This window comes from Pelodiscus sinensis, chromosome 4 (genome assembly GCF_049634645.1).
Source record: "Pelodiscus sinensis isolate JC-2024 chromosome 4, ASM4963464v1, whole genome shotgun sequence".
NCBI lineage: Eukaryota > Metazoa > Chordata > Testudines > Trionychidae > Pelodiscus > Pelodiscus sinensis.
The window spans coordinates 23,841,368-23,862,972 of NC_134714.1; the positions used below are offsets into that span (position 1 = coordinate 23,841,368).

Genomic DNA, 21,605 nt, shown 5'->3' on the forward strand with positions numbered 1-21,605 from the left:
GACACTTCAAACACTCAGAGTGGGGGTCATTTGTTGACATAAGCTTGATATTAACAACTAACTACAAACTGGAACAATACTATTCAACCATTTACATTATCTGCTGTTCGGAGCGCCTGCAGTCATTGGGTTGTAAGAAGGAACTGAAGGAAGGTTAACAGGTCAGCAAAGCTACATATCAAGTGCCATGTCAGTGCCACTCCAGAGGGCACCTAAACTGACTCGACTGTTGCTGCTAGACACAAATTTTCCAGCTTCCTTGCATGCATGTGTGCACCCATCTGATCGGAATGCACATAAACAAGCACTCTAGGGAGAACAGAACAATTGCCATGTTGCTTTTGTCTATCAATTTCTTCGTAAGTGGACACACATTTTTTATTTAACGTCTTTATAGAATTATCCACGAAAGCACTAAATACTAGAAGATGTACCTGGAATTGCTCAAGTACTTAATCGTTGGGGGGAGGGTTGGAAAATAAAATGAAAACAAAAATGTACATGCTCACTGGAATCATTGCTGGGGATGAGCAGGCTGGGTTCAGTATGCAGGCTGCCCCAGGGAGAGAGGACTGCCCCAGTAGCTTGGGACCATGTGAGAAGTGTCTCTCCATGCTCCCTGCACTCCCCAGCAGAGTGAGGAATGCAGCAAACTGTGCACTTTCCCCTCACTCCCTGAGGTTGGGAGTGCCTGGAGGCAGGCACTACACCAGAGACGGGTATTTGGCATAAGAGCAGGCTAAAATGCTTTACATCAGCTCGGAGCTTTCCTATTCTCAGCTGACCACTCAGAGCCAGATTCAGCCATTTTAAATGGCTTGAAGAACAAATAATGGCCAGAAAAGGGGGAGGCAATCTGCTTTTTTCATCTCTGAGCAACAGGTTTTGCTTACTGGTCTCTGAACAATTTAATTCCAAATACTAACCACTTTAATCAGGAAATAACAGTGTCCTCTGAAACTTAATGATGCTAAAAAAAACTTCAAAAATTCCCAGGAATCATTGCTAATGTGTAACTAAACTTAAAATGGGAAGGAGGCTGGAGGGAAGTATGAAGACGTTCTCACTGGTGATCAAGCATGCTAGTTAACTACCTTACTGCCACTCTTGTACAGTTTTATTGTGGCAATATTACAGCTCGAGATGCACTCATGTACCATCATCCTTATGTTCAATGGGCAATAATTACATCACCAAATAGAAGTTTTTCTTTCACCAAATAAGAACACAGGCCAAATTTTAATCTCAGTTACACTGGGGTAAAACCAAAGGAATTTAATTTAAATCTGGGGCCTTATATTTTAATTATTCACATAGATTGTACGTAATGAAAACATATATGAAGCTGTTTTCAAAAATACACGTGTGACCACAAACCTGCTTACATTTCAACCTTTTAAATTCCTTTATAGTACTTCAGGGCACAATACCATTTCTGATCTACTGCATTCTGAAAGTCTTAGAAAATGGACTAATTGTCCCATTGCTCATTGTGAGTTAATACTTATCAGTTAGATATTATGTAAGGTTGCATATTGCATAGTGATTTTGCTAGTAGGTGCTTCTAGCTGCCAATATTGCAACAATAACTGCAACACCCCGTATGTATTGAAGGAAGCAACGTTAGAGGAAGGTGCTTTGTGATATGGAGGGGAACTGGTGATAAGAGTATGTTCAGAGAGTTTTAAGGACATCCACGAATAAAATGGTGTCGGAATAAAGTGCTAAGAGTCTCAATTTGGGGGATACCATGCTCCAGTCTGATTTTAAAACTGAGGGTATGTCTACACTACAGCGTTATTTCGAAATATCTTATTTCGAAATAACACATCTACACACAAAATGCATTTTGAAATAAGAGTTTTGCTATTTCAAAATAGCGCGTCCACACTGATAGGATGCTGAATCGCATTTCAGGCTGTCCAGAACCAGTTCTGGCAGGGCATCAGGTCAGGAGTTAGCCTCAGGCAGCAGCCACACAAGGTTTCTGAGACCTGTGCTTAAAGGGACCGCCCCCCCCCCCCCCCCCAGACAGCCAATTCTAAGGTTTCCTCGCTTGCTTGTCTATCTTGCTGAGGGACAGCAAAGCATTTTTTTCTCTGTGCTCTGGTTGCCCTAACTCAGGACACCACAGCACTCTGCAGCATGGAGCCCTGGGCACTCTGGTGCTTCTCCTAGATGTGTTGCTGCGAACCTGGCAGCACGTTCTGCAGCCAGTAACAGTCTCCCTGGTATGCCCCACTGGGGGCTTGTGCCTCATTCTTCCCTCACATCCTTCCACTTACCCCTCCCTAACCCCCCTTCCTGCTGTACAATAAAAGACACGTGTTGATTACAACAAAGCCTCTTTATTGAACAAAACTGGGGTGGGCGGGAATGAAACTAAGGTGAGACTCGAGAAAGAAGGTGGGAGAGGGCAGGAGGGAGGATGAGAGATGGGAGGGGGAAACCTAGGAGGAGGCAGCTGGCAGGGGGAGGCCAGGGGAGGAAGGGGAAGAGAAGCTCAAGGCTCAGGGTTGCGGGTCTTGCCAGCCCAACTATCTCCCAGCACCGCAGGTGCAGGGGCCTCAGCATTCCTGGGAGGGTGGGGAGGAAGAAGCAGGAGCGGGAGAAGGAGTGGGAGGAAGAATGGTAGCTGGGGAGGCGGTAGAGGGCTGGCTGACACTGGCTGCCTGGCTCATGCTAGGGCCACCTGGTCAGGTACAGTGACTGCTGGTTCTGGGCTGGCAGGCTTGGAGCTGGCACAGGCACCGTGGCCAGAGTCAACCCCTTTATGGGCTCCAGGAGGGGGGGAGGAAGAGGAGTTTTCTTGTCTGTGCCCAGAGTGGCCACCAAGGCACCCTGGGAAGGGCTGGAGGCCCCCTATTTCAAAACAGCAATTTCAAAATTGGTGCTATTCCTCATGGAATGAGGTTTACCAACTTCGAAATAAGCCCTCCACTATTTCCATTTAATTTCAAAATAGCAGTTTCACTGTGTAGACACTGGTAAAGTTATTTTGAAACTTTTATTGAGCTGTTATTTCGAAATAACTTTGGTGTGTAAACATACCCTCAGAGTTACAAGTTTTGATTTTTAGCATGGATGATTTAATTTTCTAAGTCAAGAGAGACCACCCGTGCTGCAGAGGCAGCATATCTCTACCCTACAGGAAAAGTCAAAAGATTGGTAAACACTAAATAGGACCCGAAGGGTAAAGAAAGTAGATATGGACTTTTAAGGAGGTGACAGAGACAGGACATTACCCTTTTCACCAAATTAAAACAATATCAATCCACAATTCTGTAATACACAAAGGGTATGTCTACACTACAAAGTTAATTCGAACTAACAGCCGTTAGTTCGAATTAACTTTCCTAAGCGCTACACAGGCAAACCGCTAGTTCGAACTTAATTCGAACTAGCGGAGCGCTTAATTCGAACTAGGTAAACCTCATTCTATGAGGACTAACACCTAGTTCGAATTAAGTAGTTCAAATTAAGGGCTGTGTAGCCACTTAATTCGAACTAGCGGGAGGCTAGCCCTCCCCAGCTTGCCCTGGTGGCCACTCTGGGCACCACCAGGGAAACTCATCTGCCCCCCTCCCGGCCCCAGAGCCCTTAAAGGGGCACGGTCTGGCTACGGTGCCCGTGCCAGGTGCAAGCCTGCCAGCACCCAGCCAGCAGACCCTGCACCTTGCACGGCATGAGCCAGCCACCCGCTGCCACCCAGCCATCCGCCTCTTCCCGGGACCAGGCTGGCAGCTCCCAGGAGCCTGCCCGGGGCCGAAAGAGGCAGGCGCACTCCTGGTCTAGTGCGGAGATAGTGGACCTCATCCACAACCTCCGCACTAGGCACAGGAATACGGCCGTGTAGGGCTGGATAGCTGCCAGCCTGGCCACCCAGAAGCAGGTTTGCATGAAAATCAAGGTGGTCGAGTGAGACCCCGACCCTGAGCTTAGAACATAAAAACATAAGAATGGCCGTACTGGGTCAGACCAAAGGTCCATCTAGCCCAGTAGCCTGTCTGCCGACAGTGGCCAACACTAGGTACCCTGGAGGGGATGGACCGAAGACAATGACCAAGCCATTTGTCTCGTGCCATCCATCTCCAGCCTTCCACAAACAGAGGCCAGGGACACCATTTCTACCCCCTAGCTAATACCACTCCATTGACCCAACCTCCATGAATTGATCTCATTTCTCTTTAAACTCTGTTATAGTTCTAGCCTTCACAGCCTCCTGCAGCAAGGAGTTCCACAGGTTGACTATTTGCTTTGTGAAGAAGAACTTTCTTTTATTAGTTTGAAGCCTGCTACCCATTCATTTCATTTGGTGTCCTCTAGGTCTTATATTATGGGAACTAATGAAGAACTTTTCTTTATTCACCCTCTCCACACCACTCATGATTTTATAGACCTCTATCATATCTCCCCCTCCCCCCGTCTCCTCTTTTCTAAACTGAAAAGTCCCAGTCTCTTTAGCTTCTCTTCATATGGGACCTGTTCCAACCCCCTGATCATTTTAGTTGCCCTTTTCTGAACCTTTTCCAAGGCTAAAATATCTTTTCTGGGGTAAGGAGATCACATCTGTACACAGTACTGAAGATATGGCATACCATAGTTTGATACTTCCCCTCCTCCTCCTTCCCCTGGCTTCCCCCTTCCAGCTCCCTCCTCCCTGGTTTCCTCCTCTCCTCTCCCATCCTCTCCCACCTCCTTTTCCCAGTCTCCCCGAGTTTTGTTCAATATAGAGAGTTTCTATTTTTGAACACACGTGTCCTTTATTTTGTACATCAGGAAGGGGGGCTAAGGAGGGGTAAGTGGAAGGAGGTGAGGGAGGAATAGGGTAAGAGCCCCCGATGGGGAGGACTGGGGTGGTTCTGCGGGCTCCTCGGGGTGGAAGCTCTCCTGCAGCTCCCCGATTGACACACCCCCCTCCGGATGGCAGCCTGCGGCAAGTGCAGCCGGGCTGATGGCCGAGTGCTGTGATGTGCTGAGTGTGGGCATTCAGGGCACTCCAAGCCAGGACTACTTTGCTGTCCCTCATCGAGTTAGACAAGCGAGCAGGGAACCCCTGAGAACTGTCTGTCCGGAGTGGGGGTCGGGTCCCTTTAAGCACAGCCCTCGGCTAGCCTGAGACAGCAGCTCCACGCTCTAAGTCCTAATCTGACGCCCTGCCGGCACTGCTTCCGGCCATCCTGAACCTCGGTTCAGGGTCTACTCAATGTGGACATGCTAGTTCGAATTAGCAAAATACTAATTCGAACTAGTTTTTAGGTCTAGATGCACTAGTTCGAATTAGCTTAGTTCGAATTAACTAATTCAAATTAAGTTAGTTCGAATTAGTGCTGGAGTGTAGACATACCCCAGAATGCATGTAATTTTTATAATCTAGGTTATAAAGGCAAAAAACAATGAAAAACTGCTCTTTTACTTTAAGAAGCATTCTTAGGTAAACAAAGCAACTGAGAACCAATAAAGCAATATTTTGGTTTGTAATTGAGATGTTAGAGTACAGTTGTATAAACGATTAACTGATAAGCCTGGGCTGTCTCAAAGGTAGCAAAGGAGGGAGAGGGAGGCAGGAGGCTGGGAGCAATGCCTGTGGAGAGCTGGCTTTTAAGCCACAAGCACTGGATCCAGTGGAACAGCATGCTTCTCCACCCCCTACATTGCTGCCTCTGATAAAGAAGCAGTAGGGTAGTGGGTGAGAGAGACAGGCAGGAGCTGGTACACACAGGGAGCCAGTTTTTAAGCTGGCTCTCTGCACATGCCAGCTCCGCAAAGCCACCTGCCCCCCCGCCCCTTGCTGCCTCCCACAGAGGTCGCATCGGTATGGGAGAGCAGGCAGGAGCTAGTTCTCATGGAGTCAGCTTAAAAACCAGTTCTCCATGGGCACCAGCTTTGTGGAGTCACCTCCCCCCGACACCGCTGTTGCCTCTCTAACAGAGGCAGCAGCACTGGGGTTGGGGATGGAGGCTGTGCTGGAATCCTGCCTGCCCGGGGGAGTGGAGGCCCCCCATGAAGAGGGGCTACTGCCGTGAAGCATCCTCTGTCCATGGTGGGCCCAGGCTGGCAAACGTTGCCCCACCCAGCATTTGTTGACGGGAGCAGGAATGCAGATTATACCAACGTATCAACCGCAGCAGCCAACCTCTTCCCATCCACAAATACTTTGATCAGCCACCAACATCACGTCTAAAATCCCGTAAGTCTCCCTGGCAGCGAGCAAAAAACGTCACGGCCAATGTCAAGGAACTATGGCGAGCTGAATGGCAGGAAGTAGACGTCCCAAACAAACATCTTGTGTCGGATCCCACCACTGAGCAGAAAGGCTTCGATCTTCCCTAGAGACTACGGTGTGTCCTAAACTGGCTTAGGACTGGTCAGAGCAGATGTGGTTATCCACTGTGTAAGTGGAATTTGTTGCCATCTCCACTTTATGATTGTGGCAGTCCGCAAACTATGCATCACATTGTTGCGGAATGCCCAACACAAAAATTCACTGGCTCATTGGCGGATATCCACAATCTAACCAGCAACATTGCTCACCGGCTGGAGAGGTTGGACGTCCAACTTTGATGAAGAAATATAGTGTTGAACATGACATTCGAAAGAAGAAGAAGATTTAAGCAAATGAAAGCATTTTTAAATAGATTCTAATAATATTGGTGATATGAATAGCATTTAGTAAGGCTGAATTTAAGAGACTTATTTTTGATGGTCCATTGCATTTCTTTGCATGAAGTGTATGCAGTGCATTATGTATAGTGATATATGATTTTTTTAAATCTGAAGTCTCACATAAAGTGAACTGCATGCTGGCCCCAGAATGGCAACCCCACAGCGTAGATGCATTTCACATTCATCAAGTCCTATTACTCAGGATTTATATAAGCCACGAGGAAGAAGAATGGTTCTGTGTTGTCATTTTTCTTAGGAAACATCTGTGTTCAAATCCCAGAACTCCCACCAACTGTTCGTGTGGCCTTAGGAAAGTCATAGGGCACAGCTACACTACAGAGTTATTTCAAAATGACAAGGTGTGCATCTACAAAGCAAGTGTGTTATTTCAAAATTATTTTGAAATAATGGGCATCTTATTTTGAAATAATAAACCCTCATTTCATGAGGAATAATGCTTATTTCGAAATTGCTATTTTGAAATAGAGTGAGTGTGGATGGCACAACTGTGCTTATTTCAAAATAATTGACCTACAGGGCTCCTCACAGATGCCCTGGTACCCACTCTGTTCACACCCCTCAAACCTCTATAGTTTCCCTTCCCCTACAGCCTTTAAAGCTGCAGCCACAGGGGAAACTGCTTGTGGCACCACACCATCCCTCCCAGCTTTGTGCCACACAGCACCAGTCCTGTATGCAACAATGGCAGACCTCTGCACTCCCACTAAGCTCCCTAGGATTGCTTGTTAGCCAGGAGCCAGGAGCCAGTTCACAAGGCCTGGGCCAGGAGTGGAAGAAGCAGACCCCTTTCTGATCTGGTGCACAGATCCTGGATCTCATTGTGGTCTGGGGAGAGGAGACTAACCTCCAGGATCTCTTCACCAGGCACTGGATCGCCAAAGTCTATGGCCAGATGACCACCAGCCTAGGCTAGAAAGGCCACATATGCACCCAGGAGCAGGTGCACATGAAAACAAAAGAACTTATACAGGTCTACATAAAGGCTAGGGAATGGACTTCCTGCTCAGGGGTGGCACCCCAGTCGTGCTGCTATTTCAAGCAGCTGCACCACATTCTGGAAGGAGGGGTTGGTCCCGTCCTCTCCCATCATTGACTCTGGCCTGGACACACTAGTCATCAGCTTCCAGGAGGGAAGAGCTGTGGATGATGAGGAGGAGGAGAAAGAGGAGGCCAGCCAGGACGCAATGCCCACCACCCGGGAGGTCACCGTCTCCCTGGAGCTGGCACCCTCCTCCCAGGATGTCTCCCAGGGTTCGGACAAGGAAGTCCCATCAGGTGAGTTCCAATACCTTCCCTAGACACACACGGGAGGAGGCAGCGGGCGGCATGCTCCTCACTTGGCCTTCTCAGCCTGGGGATTGCACAGCCGCCTGTACACGTGGGTACACATGGAACACCAGTCTGAAGCAAGACAGCCACTTGAGGCTGCCACACAGAAACCAGTCCCACGGTTCTGGAAAGGCCTGCCTTACTCCAGAGTCCATGCTGGGATACCCTCCCATCATACGCCACCATTAAGGAGGCTGGGGTCATGGATACCCACAGCAGTGCTGCACATGGTACGTGGTCATGCCTGCACTCTTGGGACAGCATCTGCTCCCAGTCAAGCGTGGAAAGACAGAAGACACTGAGACCCTGCTGGGGGAAGGGAACCCCAGTAGCATCTTCCCTGGCAAGTGGCATTTGCCACTCACACATACCTCCCACCATCTGGCAGGAGCTGTCCCAGCAGACCCAGAGCACGCCCGTGGCATACACTACCACTGTCAACCAACTGGTCCCTGCAATTGAGCAGTCCAGCAGCCACCCCCTGTGGACCCATTCCCCCAGCATTTGTTCCTGCTCCACCCCTGCACCCATCCTCGCCCTAATCTCATTTGAGACTTCATCATGCTACACTAATACAAACAAGAAACTCCATTTCAGCATAAGAAAAAGTTAATTTGTACAAGAGTTTTCTCTAATACAATAGAAATCATTTGTCAAATGATTAAGTATAAATGAAATGCTATCTCAGCACATTTTACAGGATATATTTTCATAATGTGAAATATTTCATTTCAATCATGTTATAACTTATATTAACATTACATCTTCCTATGTTTTGTTGTGACTGCAAAATCCTAGTTGCCTTATTAACTTTCATCACATTTAAAGACCAGAACAGAGCACTTACAAGAGCAAATGAACAAATGACAAATTCACTTATGTTTCAGTTCTCAATCTGCAGAATTTTAATGGCAATTTTAATTACTGAAACAGATGGTAATGTCATAGACAGAAAGGTCAGAAACTCTATAGCTTTATTTTCCACAAAAATATATTCCTTTGGGTTAGAATACCATAGCATAAGCCCAGGATGGGTTTTCCTAGATGCCACTGAAGGCATACAGGAGGGCTACGTCTACACTGGCCCCAAATTCCGGAAAAGTCATGCAAAGCAGGTAAGTCAGAATAGGGAAATCCGCGGGGGATTTAAATATCCCCCGCGGATTTAAATAAACATGTCCGCCGCTTTTTTCCCGGCTTGGGGAAAAGCCGGAAAAAAGCGTCTAGACTGGCGCGATCCTCTGGAATAAAGCCCTTTTCTGGAGGATCTCTTATTCCTACCTGATCCCCCGCGGATTTCCCTATTCTGACTTACCTGCTTTGCATGACTTTTCCGGAATTTGGGGCCAGTGTAGACGTAGCCAAGGGTTGTTGTTCTGATGGCACTGTTGGCTAATTTTCTTCTGTTTTGAGAAACAAAATCTTGACTACTGAGGCACATAAAGCATACTTTAAAAAAAATATGCAGCTGTAGATAAAATGCTGAATGCCTAATCTGACTTTCACAGTAAAATGTTTGTAAGTTACAGAGACAAATTAAAAATGGACATGAAATTTACTGTTTTTTTTTTTAATTAAACTTCAAGTTGGTTGACACTATAAAGAGTGTGTTTTAAGCATTTTCTTTGGAAAGGATAATGAAACTGGTGGAAAAATAATATTTTTTATTTTTCTGTTTAATGCACTACAACATGCGTGGGGAGCCTTTTTTGGGCCCTGGGCCACTGAACCACAGAAAAATCTGTTGGGGGCTGCACACAAGTGAGAAACGGGGAAGGGGGGGAATGCTCACTGTGGCCCCCAACTGAGAAGGAAAAAGATACTATCCACATTCCATATCAGAGCCTGGAGGGCGGGGGGGGGGGGGGTGCTGAGGGGGGAAGAGGGAGAAACAGCCTAGTACAGTGGTCTCCAACCTTTTTACACCCAAGATCACTTTTTAAATGACAGACCAAGCCAAGATCTACCGCCCCACCCCTTCCTTGAAGCCCTGCCCCTTCCTTGAAGCTCTGCCCTCTCTATTCTCCTCCTCTCCATCACTTGCTATCCCCAATCCTTATACTGCTGCTTTTTTTAAAAGGTTTTTCCAACATTTGGAAGTGGTGCTCAGCCAGGGTGCACCACGCTCCACGTGGGCTGGTGCAGAGAAGAAGCTGCCTGGCCAGCTGGCTGTGGCCTTCAGCCCGGAGGAGGCTGAACATTGCTCCAGCTGATCGGGTGGCTTCCCCTCTGCGCCTGCCCACGCGGAGCTTGGTGCACCCTGGCTGAGAGCCATGGCCAGCTGGCCAGGCAGCCACTTCTCTTTACTCCCGCCTGGCTGCCCTGCGCTCAGCCCGGGAAGCTTGCTCCAGCACAGCTAGAGCTAGACAAAGCATCCCTGGGCTGAGCATAGGGCAGCCGGGCTGGAGAGAAAAGAAGTGGCTGCCCGGCCAGCTGGCCATGGCACTCAGCCAGGGTGCACCAAGCTCTACGTGGGCAGGCGCAGAGGAGAAGCCGTTGATCAGATGGAACGCGGGGCAGCCTCTTTCAGCTGACAGCCACAGTCAGCTGGCTGGGGTGTTTCAGCCCTCCCAACCTCCCAGCTCCCATTATTCCTCGCAGCTACTCACCTGTGTTGTTGCTCGGTGAGTAGCTGCTCCGCAGTTCAGAGAGGGCTCAAGAGCTACTCTTAGAGCCCCTGAGATCTACTGGTAGATCGCGATCTACTGGTTGGTGACCACGGGCCTAGTAGATTTTGTGCACTCCACCCCCAAGATGGCAGCAGGGGGTCTGGAGCACCAGCACAGGCTCCCCAATGCTGGGGGGGACGACACCTTGAGCCTCGGGCCCAGATCTAGGCAAGCTGAGGGCCACATCCAGCCTCCGGGCCTGAGGTTCTCCACCCCTGCACTACAGAATGCTGAATGAGCCCTCCAAATGATAAAGCAACATTTAATTATGCACTTTTACAAGTTACATCTGAAGGTGTTAACACAAAGACCTTATCTACACAAGGGGTTATTCAAGAATAGCTACTGAATAACTCCATACATAGACAAGCCCTAAGATTCTGATCCTGCAAGCTGCTCCACCCTATTTCCCTCCCTATTCTTACTAAACAGTTCACTGCTGTGCATGCAACTTTTGTATCCATTACAGAAGTGTATTTTCACATGCAGAAAGGATCACTGTGTAAATTAAGACACTTATACACAAATACTGTTATGGATTAACAAATGCCTCTGCTCCATCTTCCTTTGACGATCTTACCCATAGACTCAATAAGGATTTCTGCCCTTGAAAGAGGAATAACGTTTGTCTCCCTTCCCCAAAGTATCACATTACTAAAATGTTACATTTTTCTACCCAATGTGATCTGAATATGATTATGCTTAGGCTGTTTCTACAGAAACCACAAGAGCACAAACATCTCCACCAGTTTATACAGGCTTCTCACTACACAATTCTTAAAATGAATATGGTTCATCATAAAGCAATTGTACTAGAATGTTTCCAAGGAAACGACACTGTATTTGCACGTTATAAATTTATTAGCTTTTAACTGTCCTTTAATGAGATTCAAACACTGAGAACTGTAATAACAATGTTATGAATAAGCTCTCTTGCACATATAGCTATAACTGATTTTTCTTAAACTTCAAAAGTATAATTATGTATTATTTTATAAATCAAAAGACAAAAAGACATAAAAATAAAAGATATATTTTTATTCCGTCCATTCCTATGCTAATGCTGAATTGTTTCCATTGTTCATAAATTTTCTTATGTTGTGTTCAGTCTAGTTTTAAAAGTCCTAAACATTACTGCTTCCACCAACTCTCTAGGGAGACTGTTCTATAGCTTGGAACATCACACCATCAGGAAAAGCTTTTTGGTTACATATTTCATCCTGAATTTTTCCTATGAATTTCATCCCATTAACTCTAGTTATGCTCCTCTATACTGTATCAACATGAGGATAGATACATTATACAAAATGTAGCATTAGATTATGACTAGTGCTTATGAGGCCATGCAGGGAAACTGGACTGATTAAGGATTCCACCTCATTGTTGCAAGGCTAAAGATTGGCTGAAGTTTTGGGAGCAAGGAAGGCTATAGTTCAGATAAAACCCAATTGTTTCCAGGGGAATGTAAGTAGACTGAACTAAGACACTAACCTGCATTCATAGGCTATGTGTACTTTTAAGTCAGCGTATACGTGGTAGCGCACTGCTTTTTATACCCATGCTAAGGTATGCATTAGCATGGGTATAAAGAGCAGTGTAAATGGTGGCTTAGACAAATAAAGGGATGCCATAACTTTACAGTAAGTATCCTATATGGCTCTCTGCATATCTAAACAGTGCCTCTCACATTCAGCAGTATAGTGTCCCCGCTGCTGGAGCCTTTGACTGCAATGCATAGCTACATACAACAGTATGAAAGCAGGCTGCTTTTCATTGCAATGTGCTACTAGATGTACACCACATGCCACCACAAGTGTTGACAAGGCCACACACTGGTCAGCAGAGTTGTTTGGCAGCATTGGGGGACAAGGGGGAATACGTTTCAACTTTTAAATGAATACCACAAATATCTGAATAGACTGAATTATGAATACCTGAAAGGACTTTGACTTTCTGACCCTGGGATGGTGCTCTGATGCCCCCTTGTAATTAGGGACTCAATGCAAGCTATCCCACAGTTGTTAAGTAATTCAACTGACCAGTTAACTATAGAGGGTTTGTCACAAATTCACTGAATTTCAGTTTGCTTGAGAACTTCAGAATTCTTATAAATTTGCAACTGTTACACTTCCCACTGGACTTCCTGTTTGTTTACTTGGCTATCAGAGGGTGAGTTACAAAACACAACTCGTGCCAATTTAATCGCCTCATCTCCTGGCAGAAAGCATACTTAATGTTGAGTGGTTCACCTATGTAAACTGGTTAAAAGTTGATATAATCAGCGATCCATTTCATAGACAGGAAAACCTGCATTGAATAAGGAAGTGAGATCTGGATTCTTCAGCTTGGCTCCAAGAGCCCCTTTTATTTTCACCAGTAGACTTCTTACAGCTACGTGAAATCTTTTTCTTTTAGGTCCCGGAGAGATTTTTATATTTTAAACTCTCTTTGGATTACTGTGTGTGTGTTTTCTCCTGTACCTTCTGTTCTGGCAGCATCCGCTCTGAGGTCTTTGCAAAGCTCCTGTGGGGCCTGTGATGGGACGTTCACCCCAAGTCTAGACTGAAAAGTAGTTAAGTAATCTGATAGGCAGGAGGATTCAGTCTGATAAGCAGTCCCTGACGGAGGATGGAAGTAAACGGTTTACCTGCTTACATCTCAAGCGTGAAGTCTTTATATGATCTCCAATGATTTTATAACCTTATTTAAGCAGCCCATAATATAGCAATATAATGTCATTTGAATAATCTGTTCATCAGTAGACAAAGCTTGGTTCAGTACCAGCAGAATGAAATAACTGTATATTAAATCTCTAACTTCTGAATCAGTGCGCATTTGTTCTTTCTTCACTATATCAGCTTAGTTAACTAGCCTGTGTACTTATGAGGTATGTGTTTATACTTCACCATTAATCAAACCATTAACAAGCTGCAACCTGGAGCCCTGCATTTCTCTATGAAACATTGGTTGGTTTTACTTTGAAAATTTTCACTTTAAGTTGGCTTTAGCCACATCAACTAAAGGCCAGATTTTGCCAATCTTAGGCTATGTCTACACTGCAGGCTTCTTGCACAAGAACTTTTTGCCATGGATGCTCCTGCACAAGAAAGCTCTGATTGCCATTCACAGAAACAGAGCACCTGTGCTTTTTCCGATAGGGATTTCTTGTGCAAGAAACCCCTGTTGTCCATCCACACATGCCTTTTTGCGCAAGAGCTCTTGCACAAAAAGACTTATTCCTTGTAGAAAGAGGAATAACTCTTGCACAAAAAGCCCTGTCTTCTGATGATCTACTGTACTTTTTCTTGCGCAAAAACGCACTTGGGCTAGGTCTAGACTGGCATGATTTTCTGGAAGTGCTTTTAACAGAAAAGTTTTTCGTTAAAAGCATTTTCGGAAAAGAGCGTCTAGATTGGCATGGACGCTTTTCCGCAAAAGCAAAAGCCATTTTCGCGATCAGGGCTTTTTTGCGCAAAACAAATCTCAGCTGTCTACACTGGCCCTTTTGCGCAAAAGTATTGCGCAAAAGGGACTTTTGCCCGAATGGGAGCAGCATAGTATTTCCGCAAAAAGCACTGATTTCTTACAGTAGGAAGTCAGTACTTTTGCGGAAATTCAAGCGGCCAGTGTAGATAGCTGGCAAGTTTTTCTGGAAAAGCGGCTGATTTTCCGGAAAAACTGGCCAGTCTAGACACAGCCTTGTAGTGTGGATGCTCTGCGAGTTTCTACGCAAAAACTCTAGCCTTACTCATAATGAGTAACATCTTACTCTACACTCAAATCAACAGGACGTCCTATGCAGAAAGGCACCACTCGGTGTACACAAAATCTGTCCTTCAATGTTTTGATAGAACATAGATTTAACATTTTTGTTTCTAGTTAGCCAGTTTGCAATAGCAATAGTTCCAGGTTTCAGTGTGTGAAAGACTGCAACAAACATGCTATTGTATCATTACATCTAAGACTTAAAATGCCCTTTTTTGGTATATATTAATTCTCGGAAAATGAATTGTTAATACTAAATCATATTTACAGTTATTCCCACAAAAAGCAATCCATTTGACACACTTATTATACATCTAATTAGCTAATACTTTCCTATTAATTTTCTCTTCTCTGAACACCCTCTACTGTGCCAATATTCTTCCTATAATATGTTCCCAGAGTTCATCACAAAATTGCAGGTGCAGGAGTCAGATAAATTTCACGTTGTTTAAAGGACATTCAAAATATGATGGCTACTTGGCCCTGGAAATGTAAGTTTAAGATTTGCTAAAAACCAGCACATTAAACACGCCCCAAAAAAATATACTCTGAAGAATGACCACTGAAAATTAAGCTTCCAGGCTGCGTCTAGACTGGCATGATTTTGCGCAAATACTTTTAACAGAAAAGTTTTTCTGTTAAAAGTATTTGCGCAAGAGAGCATCTATACTGGCATGTGCCTTTGCGCAAGAAAGCTCCAATGGCCATTTTAGCCATCGGGCTTTCTTGCACAAGGAATTAACATGGCTGTCTACATTGGCCCTCTTGTGCAAGAATACTTGAGCAAGAGGGCTTATCCCTGAGCAGGCGCATTGGAGTATTTGCGCAAGAACCACTGATTTTGTACAGTACAAAGTCAGTGTTCTTGCGCAAATACTCGTGGCCAGTGTAGACAGGTGGCAAGATTTTGTGCAAAATCTTGCCAGTATAGATGCAGCACCAGCGTATAATAAGGGTAATGTATAGTAGGGATATGCCTATACCACAAATACTACAGTGCCACCACTGCAATTACATTTACTGCAGCAACAGAAGAGACTATTGTCAGTATAGTAAAACTACCTCTCGGAGGGTATGTCTACACTACCCCGCTAGTTCGAACTAGCGGGGGTAATGTAGTCATCCGCAGTTGCAAATGAAGCCCGGGATTTGAATTTCCCGGGCTTCATTTCCATGAAGCCGGCCGGCGCCATTTTTAAATGCCGGCTAGTTCGAACCCCGTGCCGCGCGGCTACACGCGGCACGGAGTAGCTAGTTCGGATTAGGAAGCCTCTGATACAGAAGCAGCAGCATAGGAAGGGCAAGCAGCTCTGCATGAGACGATACAGGTGGGGAGCTGCCTCAGAGGCAGCAGCGCAGAGGTGGGGAGGGGCAGGCGGCTCCATGAGATACAGTGCTTGTGGGCAGCCACCTTAAAAACTGGCTCCCCACAAGCACCAGCTCCCGCTTTCCCCACTCTTGTGGCTTATCAGTTAATTTTGTAGACCACTACATGCTGACATCCCTAACTATGACACAGAAAATATTTTTACCAACTTCAAAGATAGTGACAAGTATATCAGTTTTTAAAATGATCTCACAATCAGTGTTCCCTCTGAGCTGCGCGGCAGCTTTTTCCTATCTATTCACCAATATGTACCAGTGAAAATGCATTACTCATTAATTTCTGACAGTTCCATCTTCCAACAGTCACTGTATTGTATAGTTCTCAGAACAAGAAAAGGCTTTTTTTAAAAATATTTTAAATATATGTTTTTTATCTAAACAGAGCAGAAACACTGACTTACTTATTTCCTTTTAACACAGAGCAAGTAACAGTGACAAAAACATATTCTCATTTTCTAATTATACCCTCCCCATTCAAAAACAAAGTCCTATTACCTACCCACACTCCCCACCCTTCAGAATGCATCTATATCAGACAAGTTAATAATCTGGAGAACAAGAAATTTATCAGACATCTGTTACCTTACAATTCCTTATATCCCAGGCTTTAACTTCAGGGCTGAATCCTCCACAAATAAAAATATTCGGCTCAGAAACATGAAACTTCAGTGTGCTGACCCTAAATTCATTTTTGCTGCTAAATATCTGTCCCCCTAAAATACAAAGAAAAAAACAGGGTTAAAATTTTAACATGAATATATTCTTATTAAATAAAATTCTACACTTGTATCTAGCAAACAAATAAATAAAATATAATGTAGGTTGCCAAAAATCAATGGTAACAAACACATGGGACTATTTTAAATTTCTGAAAAAATCTGGAATTGAAATAACTTTATTCCATTTAGGTGAAATTCATCCTACTCTTGGCCTGCTATGCCATTTGCTCGGAAGTGCCTTTGCAGAGACAAGATTTGTGCAGGGAGACTTCTGAGTCACTTGCACACTGCAGATGGGAGTTCCACAAAGGTCTCACTTTATGGCATGCAGGGTTTACATATGCAGATCTCACAGATGGGGACTCTTGTGCAGAGGACTTGTAGTTGTTACTCCGATAGCTAGAGAAGGGGCTGCATTGCAATCCGGTGGCCTGCATGTGTGTTTGTTGCAGGGAGTAGAATTCCATCTGACCAACCTCATGCAATTCCCCTGAGTTGCTAGCTTGGATTTTGCTTTGATTTTGTAAAAGAGAGGTGAATTTTGCCCTTACAACAGAAAATAATTTGCATACCCTCATACTGAGGCAATATCTGTTCCCAAGGAGACACTGTTCTCTAAATTTAACTGTGTATGGTAATCTTCACAGGATCCCGTGTCTTAATAGCAAATGGCTTGCAAACAACACTTCCCAAGTCATAAATTTAATGCCACAAGAAATTCAGGTACATTAATTTATAGGTTTTATGTCCAGATCATTGCTTTTATACTTATCAAATTAAAGAACATGTACGTTCACTATAATACTACTTGAAATAGCAACATATGCTAAGCTAAATGTATTTAAGTTTTTCAGAATTTCACAATTTATTATTCTATTGTATTACATAGAGTATCTTCATTCAAGAATAAAAAATGACTACATACACTGAAAATACATTATATAGGTATGCACTAACTCAAGAACACAGCCAAACCAATGGTCCATTCAGTCCAGGACTCTGTCCAATGACAGTGCCTGGTGTCAGATACTACAAAAGGAATTAACACAATAGGATGAATATCAAGTAATCCATCCCCTGTTGTCTCTTACTGGCAGTCAGATGTTTAAGGATACCCAGAACATGGGGTTGTATCTCTGACCATCTTGGCTAATATCCCATCACCTTAGTTCTTTCTGGGTATGTATACACTACAAAGTTAATTCGAACTAACAGACATTAGTTCGAATTAACTTTGATAGGCGCTACACTAGCAAACCGCTAGTTCGAACTTAATTCGAACTAGCGGAGCGCTTAATTCGAACTAGGTAAACCTCATTCCATGAGGACTAATGCCTAGTTCGAATTAAGGGCTGTGTAGCCACTTAATTCGAACTAGTAGGAGGCTAGCCCTCCCCAGCTTTCCCTGGTGGCCACTCTGGGCACCACAGGGAAACTCTTCTGCCCCCCTCCCGGCCCTGGAGCTCTTAAGGGGGCACAGGCTGGCTACCGTGCCCATGCCAGATGCAAGCCTGCCAGCACCCAGCCAGCAGACCCTGCACCTGGCACGGCTCGAGCCAGCCACCCGCTGCCACCCAGCCCTCCCCCTCTGTCAGCCGACGGTCAGGGCAGTGAGTGGTGTGTGCGCGTGCTATACACCCGAGACTTCAACTGCTGAGACCGGGGTCCCTTGCAGTGGGCAACCTGGAGGAGGTTGACGAGTGCCCCAATAAGTTTGCAGGGAGAGCTTATTACACTTCAGATTTTAGCTGCTAGAATCTGTGATTCCTTTGCAGCGGGCAGCCTGGGGGAGGCTGAGAAGTGCCCCAACGGATCTGCCACCTGGGAGTGACACAAATCCAAACGCCCAAGCTCTCCCTATATCTGTCCCTTAAGACCGGCTGAAGTTCTTTTAAATTGTGCCTGGTTCTTTTACAGCAACTGAAGGAGTCAGGTTAAAGCTTAAACAGTTACAGGTTTATTGAGGAAGCTTATAAATCATAGGGTTGCAATGGCTATTGTTCTATTTCTTAACTGCTAGCAAAATATAGATCTTAAAAATGGTTACAAAGAAGATAAAGATAGGAAAAACAGAAATAATAGTACCAAGTAACAGCTTAACCTTTAAAGAGCTCTAAGTCTGTGTACACTTAAGACAGAGGACCACATCCAGATACAATTTTTACCCCCTTCTGTGCCTCTCGACTCCAGCGTGTCTGGACAGGGCCGGTCCCTCAATTCCTAGGAAAGACGAAAATACAAGGTGGGCGTCCCCATAGAACCTCGGGAGGTCAAACACCTAACCCGACCAGCAGGTAGAGGGTAGAATGACACTCAAAAGTGAGTGCGCTGCTGTACCCACCTTTATACTCATGGGGTCACGTATTTCTCTTTCTTATCTGTGATGCCAAATGGTGCTGGTCTGTCTTTTGTGAGACCAGTTCTTACAAGGGAATTGTGAACTTAATTTACACTTGTAAGAGAGAGTTGAGAGGATTAAATTGGAAGTACTGGGCATTCTTTTTCTCAGTGGGAAATTCCTCTCCCAGGGACTTTGTGTGTTCGAATCAACATGGGTGCCAGCCGGGTACTTCTCGCAGCCTCGAGGCCAGCTTATTGATGAGATGGCGGTCTGTCTGGCTACAGCCTCCTCCCGGGACCAGGCTGGCGGCTCCCGGGAGCCTGCCCAGGTCCACAAGAGGCGGGTGCCCGCCTGGTCTAGTGCAGACATCGTGGACCTCATCCACGACCTCCGCACTAGGCACAGGAAAGTGGACGTCTAGGGCAGGATAACTGCCAGCCTGGCCACCCAATCAAGGTGGTCCAGTGAGACCCACGACCCTGAACCCTGAACTTAGAACGGCCGTACTGAGTCAGACCAAAGGTCCATCTAGCCCAGTAGCCTGTCTGCCGACAGCGGCCAACACCAGGTACCCTGGAGGGGATGGACCGAAGACAATGACCAAGCCATTTGTCTCGTGCCATCCATCTCCAGCCTTCCACAAACAGAGGCCAGGGACACCATTTCTACCCCCTGGCTAATAGCACTCCATGGACCCAACCTCCATGACTTTATCTCACTTCTCTTTAAACTCTGTTCTAGTTCTAGCCTTCACAGCCTCCTGCAGCAAGGAGTCCCACAGGTTGACTATTTGCTTTGTGAAGAAGAACTTTCAGTTATTAGTTTGAAGCCTGCTACCCATTCATTTCATTTGGTGTCCTCTAGTCCTTCTATTATGGAAACTAATGAAGAACTTTTCTTTATGCACCCTCTCCACATCACTCATGCTTTTATAGACCTCTATCATATCCCCCCTCAGTCTCCTCTTTTCTAAGCTGAGAAGTCCCAGTCTCTTTAGCCTCTCTTCATATGGGATCTGTTCCAAACCCCTGATCATTTTAGTTGCCCTCCCCTTTCCCAACCTCTCTCTTCCCCCTCCCACCTTCTTTTCCAGTCTCCCCGAGTTTTGTTCAATAAAGAGAGTTTCTATTTTTGAACACACGTGTCCTTTATTTTGTACATCAGGAAGGGGGGCTAGGGACGGGTACGTGGAAGGAGGTGAGGGAGGAACGGGGTACGAGCCCCCGATGGGGAGGACTGGGGTGGCTCTGCGGGCTTCTCAGGGTGGAAGCTCTCCTGCAGCCCCCCGATTGACCTCCCTCCCCGGATGGCAGCCTGCGGCAAGTGCAGCCGGGCTGATGGCTGAGTGCTGTGATGTGCTGAGTGTGGGCATTCAGGGCACTCCAAGCCAGGACTGCTTTGCTGTCCCTCATCGAGTTAGACAAGCGAGCGGGGAACCCCTAAAAACTGTCTGTCCGGGGTGGGGGTCGGGTCCCTTTAAGCACAGCCCTCGGCTAGCCTGAGACAGTAGCTCCACGCTCTAAGTCCTAATCTGATGCCCTGCCGGCACTGCTTCCGGCCATCCTTAACCCCGGTTCAGGGTCCACTCCATGTGGACATGCTAGTTTGAATTAGCAAAACGCTAATTCGAACTAGTTTTTAGGTCTAGATTCACTAGTTCGAATTAGCTTAGTTCGAAGTAACTAATTCGAATTAAGTTAGTTCGAATTAGTGCTGTAGTGTAGACATACCCTCTCTTTCTAAACTGAACAATCCCACTGTTTTTCCTCTGTTTTCATATGGAAGCTGTTCCATGCCCCCAGACATTTTTGGTTGCTCTTCTCTGTTCTTTTTCCAATTACAGTAAAACTCCAGTTGTTCAGCATCCAGTGGTCCAGCACTCCCGATAGTCTGGCACCAACTGGAACCCGGAAGTGCTCTGGCCAGCCGGACAATTGGAGCTGCTCTGCCCCCGGCTTCCCTAAGTCCGGCACTGCTGAAACTGACGAGCTGCGGACTTAGGGAAGCCGGGGGCAGAGCTTCCCCAAGTCCACCGCTGGTCAGTTTCAGCAGCGGCAGACTTGTGGAAGCCGGGGGCAGAGCAGCTGGAGTGCTGCCGGATTGGTCCCACAGTGCCACTCAGGTGAGGGGTGGCGCTGCAGGACCAACCCGGCAGCACCCCAGCTGCTCTGCCCCCAGCTTCCTTAAGTCCGCCACTGCTGAAACTGACCAGCGGTGAACTTGTGGAAGCCAGGGGCAGAGCTTCCCCAAGTCCGCCACTGGTCAGTTCCAGCAGCGGCGGACTTGTGGAAGCCGGGGGCAGAGCAGCTGGAGTGCTGCCCACGTTGCGCAGTTCCCTACCGTGCTCCCCCCCCAACCACTCATAGCCCCCCTTCCGGTACTCCAGCATATCCAATAATCCGGCACACCCTGGGACCCAAAGGTGTCAGATTATTGGAAGTTTACTGTATAACATATCTTTTTTTGAGATAGGATGACCAGTATTTCACCCAGTATTCAAAGTGTGGATGTATCATGGATGTATATAGTGACATTATGATATTTTCTGTCCTATTATCTATCTCTTTTCTAATCGTTCCTAACATTCTATTAACTTTTTTGATTGCCACTGCACATTAAGTAGATGTTTCCATGATGACTACAAGATCTATTTCTTGAGCCGTAGCAGCTAATTTAACTTCAACGGTGTGTATGACAGTTGGGTTTTGT

At 46.0% G+C, this 21,605-nt stretch overlaps 1 protein-coding gene across 4 annotated transcripts in view; it reads right to left on the reverse strand.

Annotated features, from left to right (window-relative positions):
* WDR25 (WD repeat domain 25) overlaps positions 1–21,605 on the reverse strand; it is a 120,068-nt gene that overhangs the window by 15,605 nt on the left and 82,858 nt on the right. For all 4 annotated transcript variants that reach the window (XM_075926566.1, XM_075926567.1, XM_075926565.1 and 1 more), the window contains exon 4: positions 16,419–16,549. In XM_075926566.1, coding sequence (XP_075782681.1) covers positions 16,419–16,549 — 131 coding nt within the window. The remainder of the gene's footprint in view (positions 1–16,418; positions 16,550–21,605) is intronic.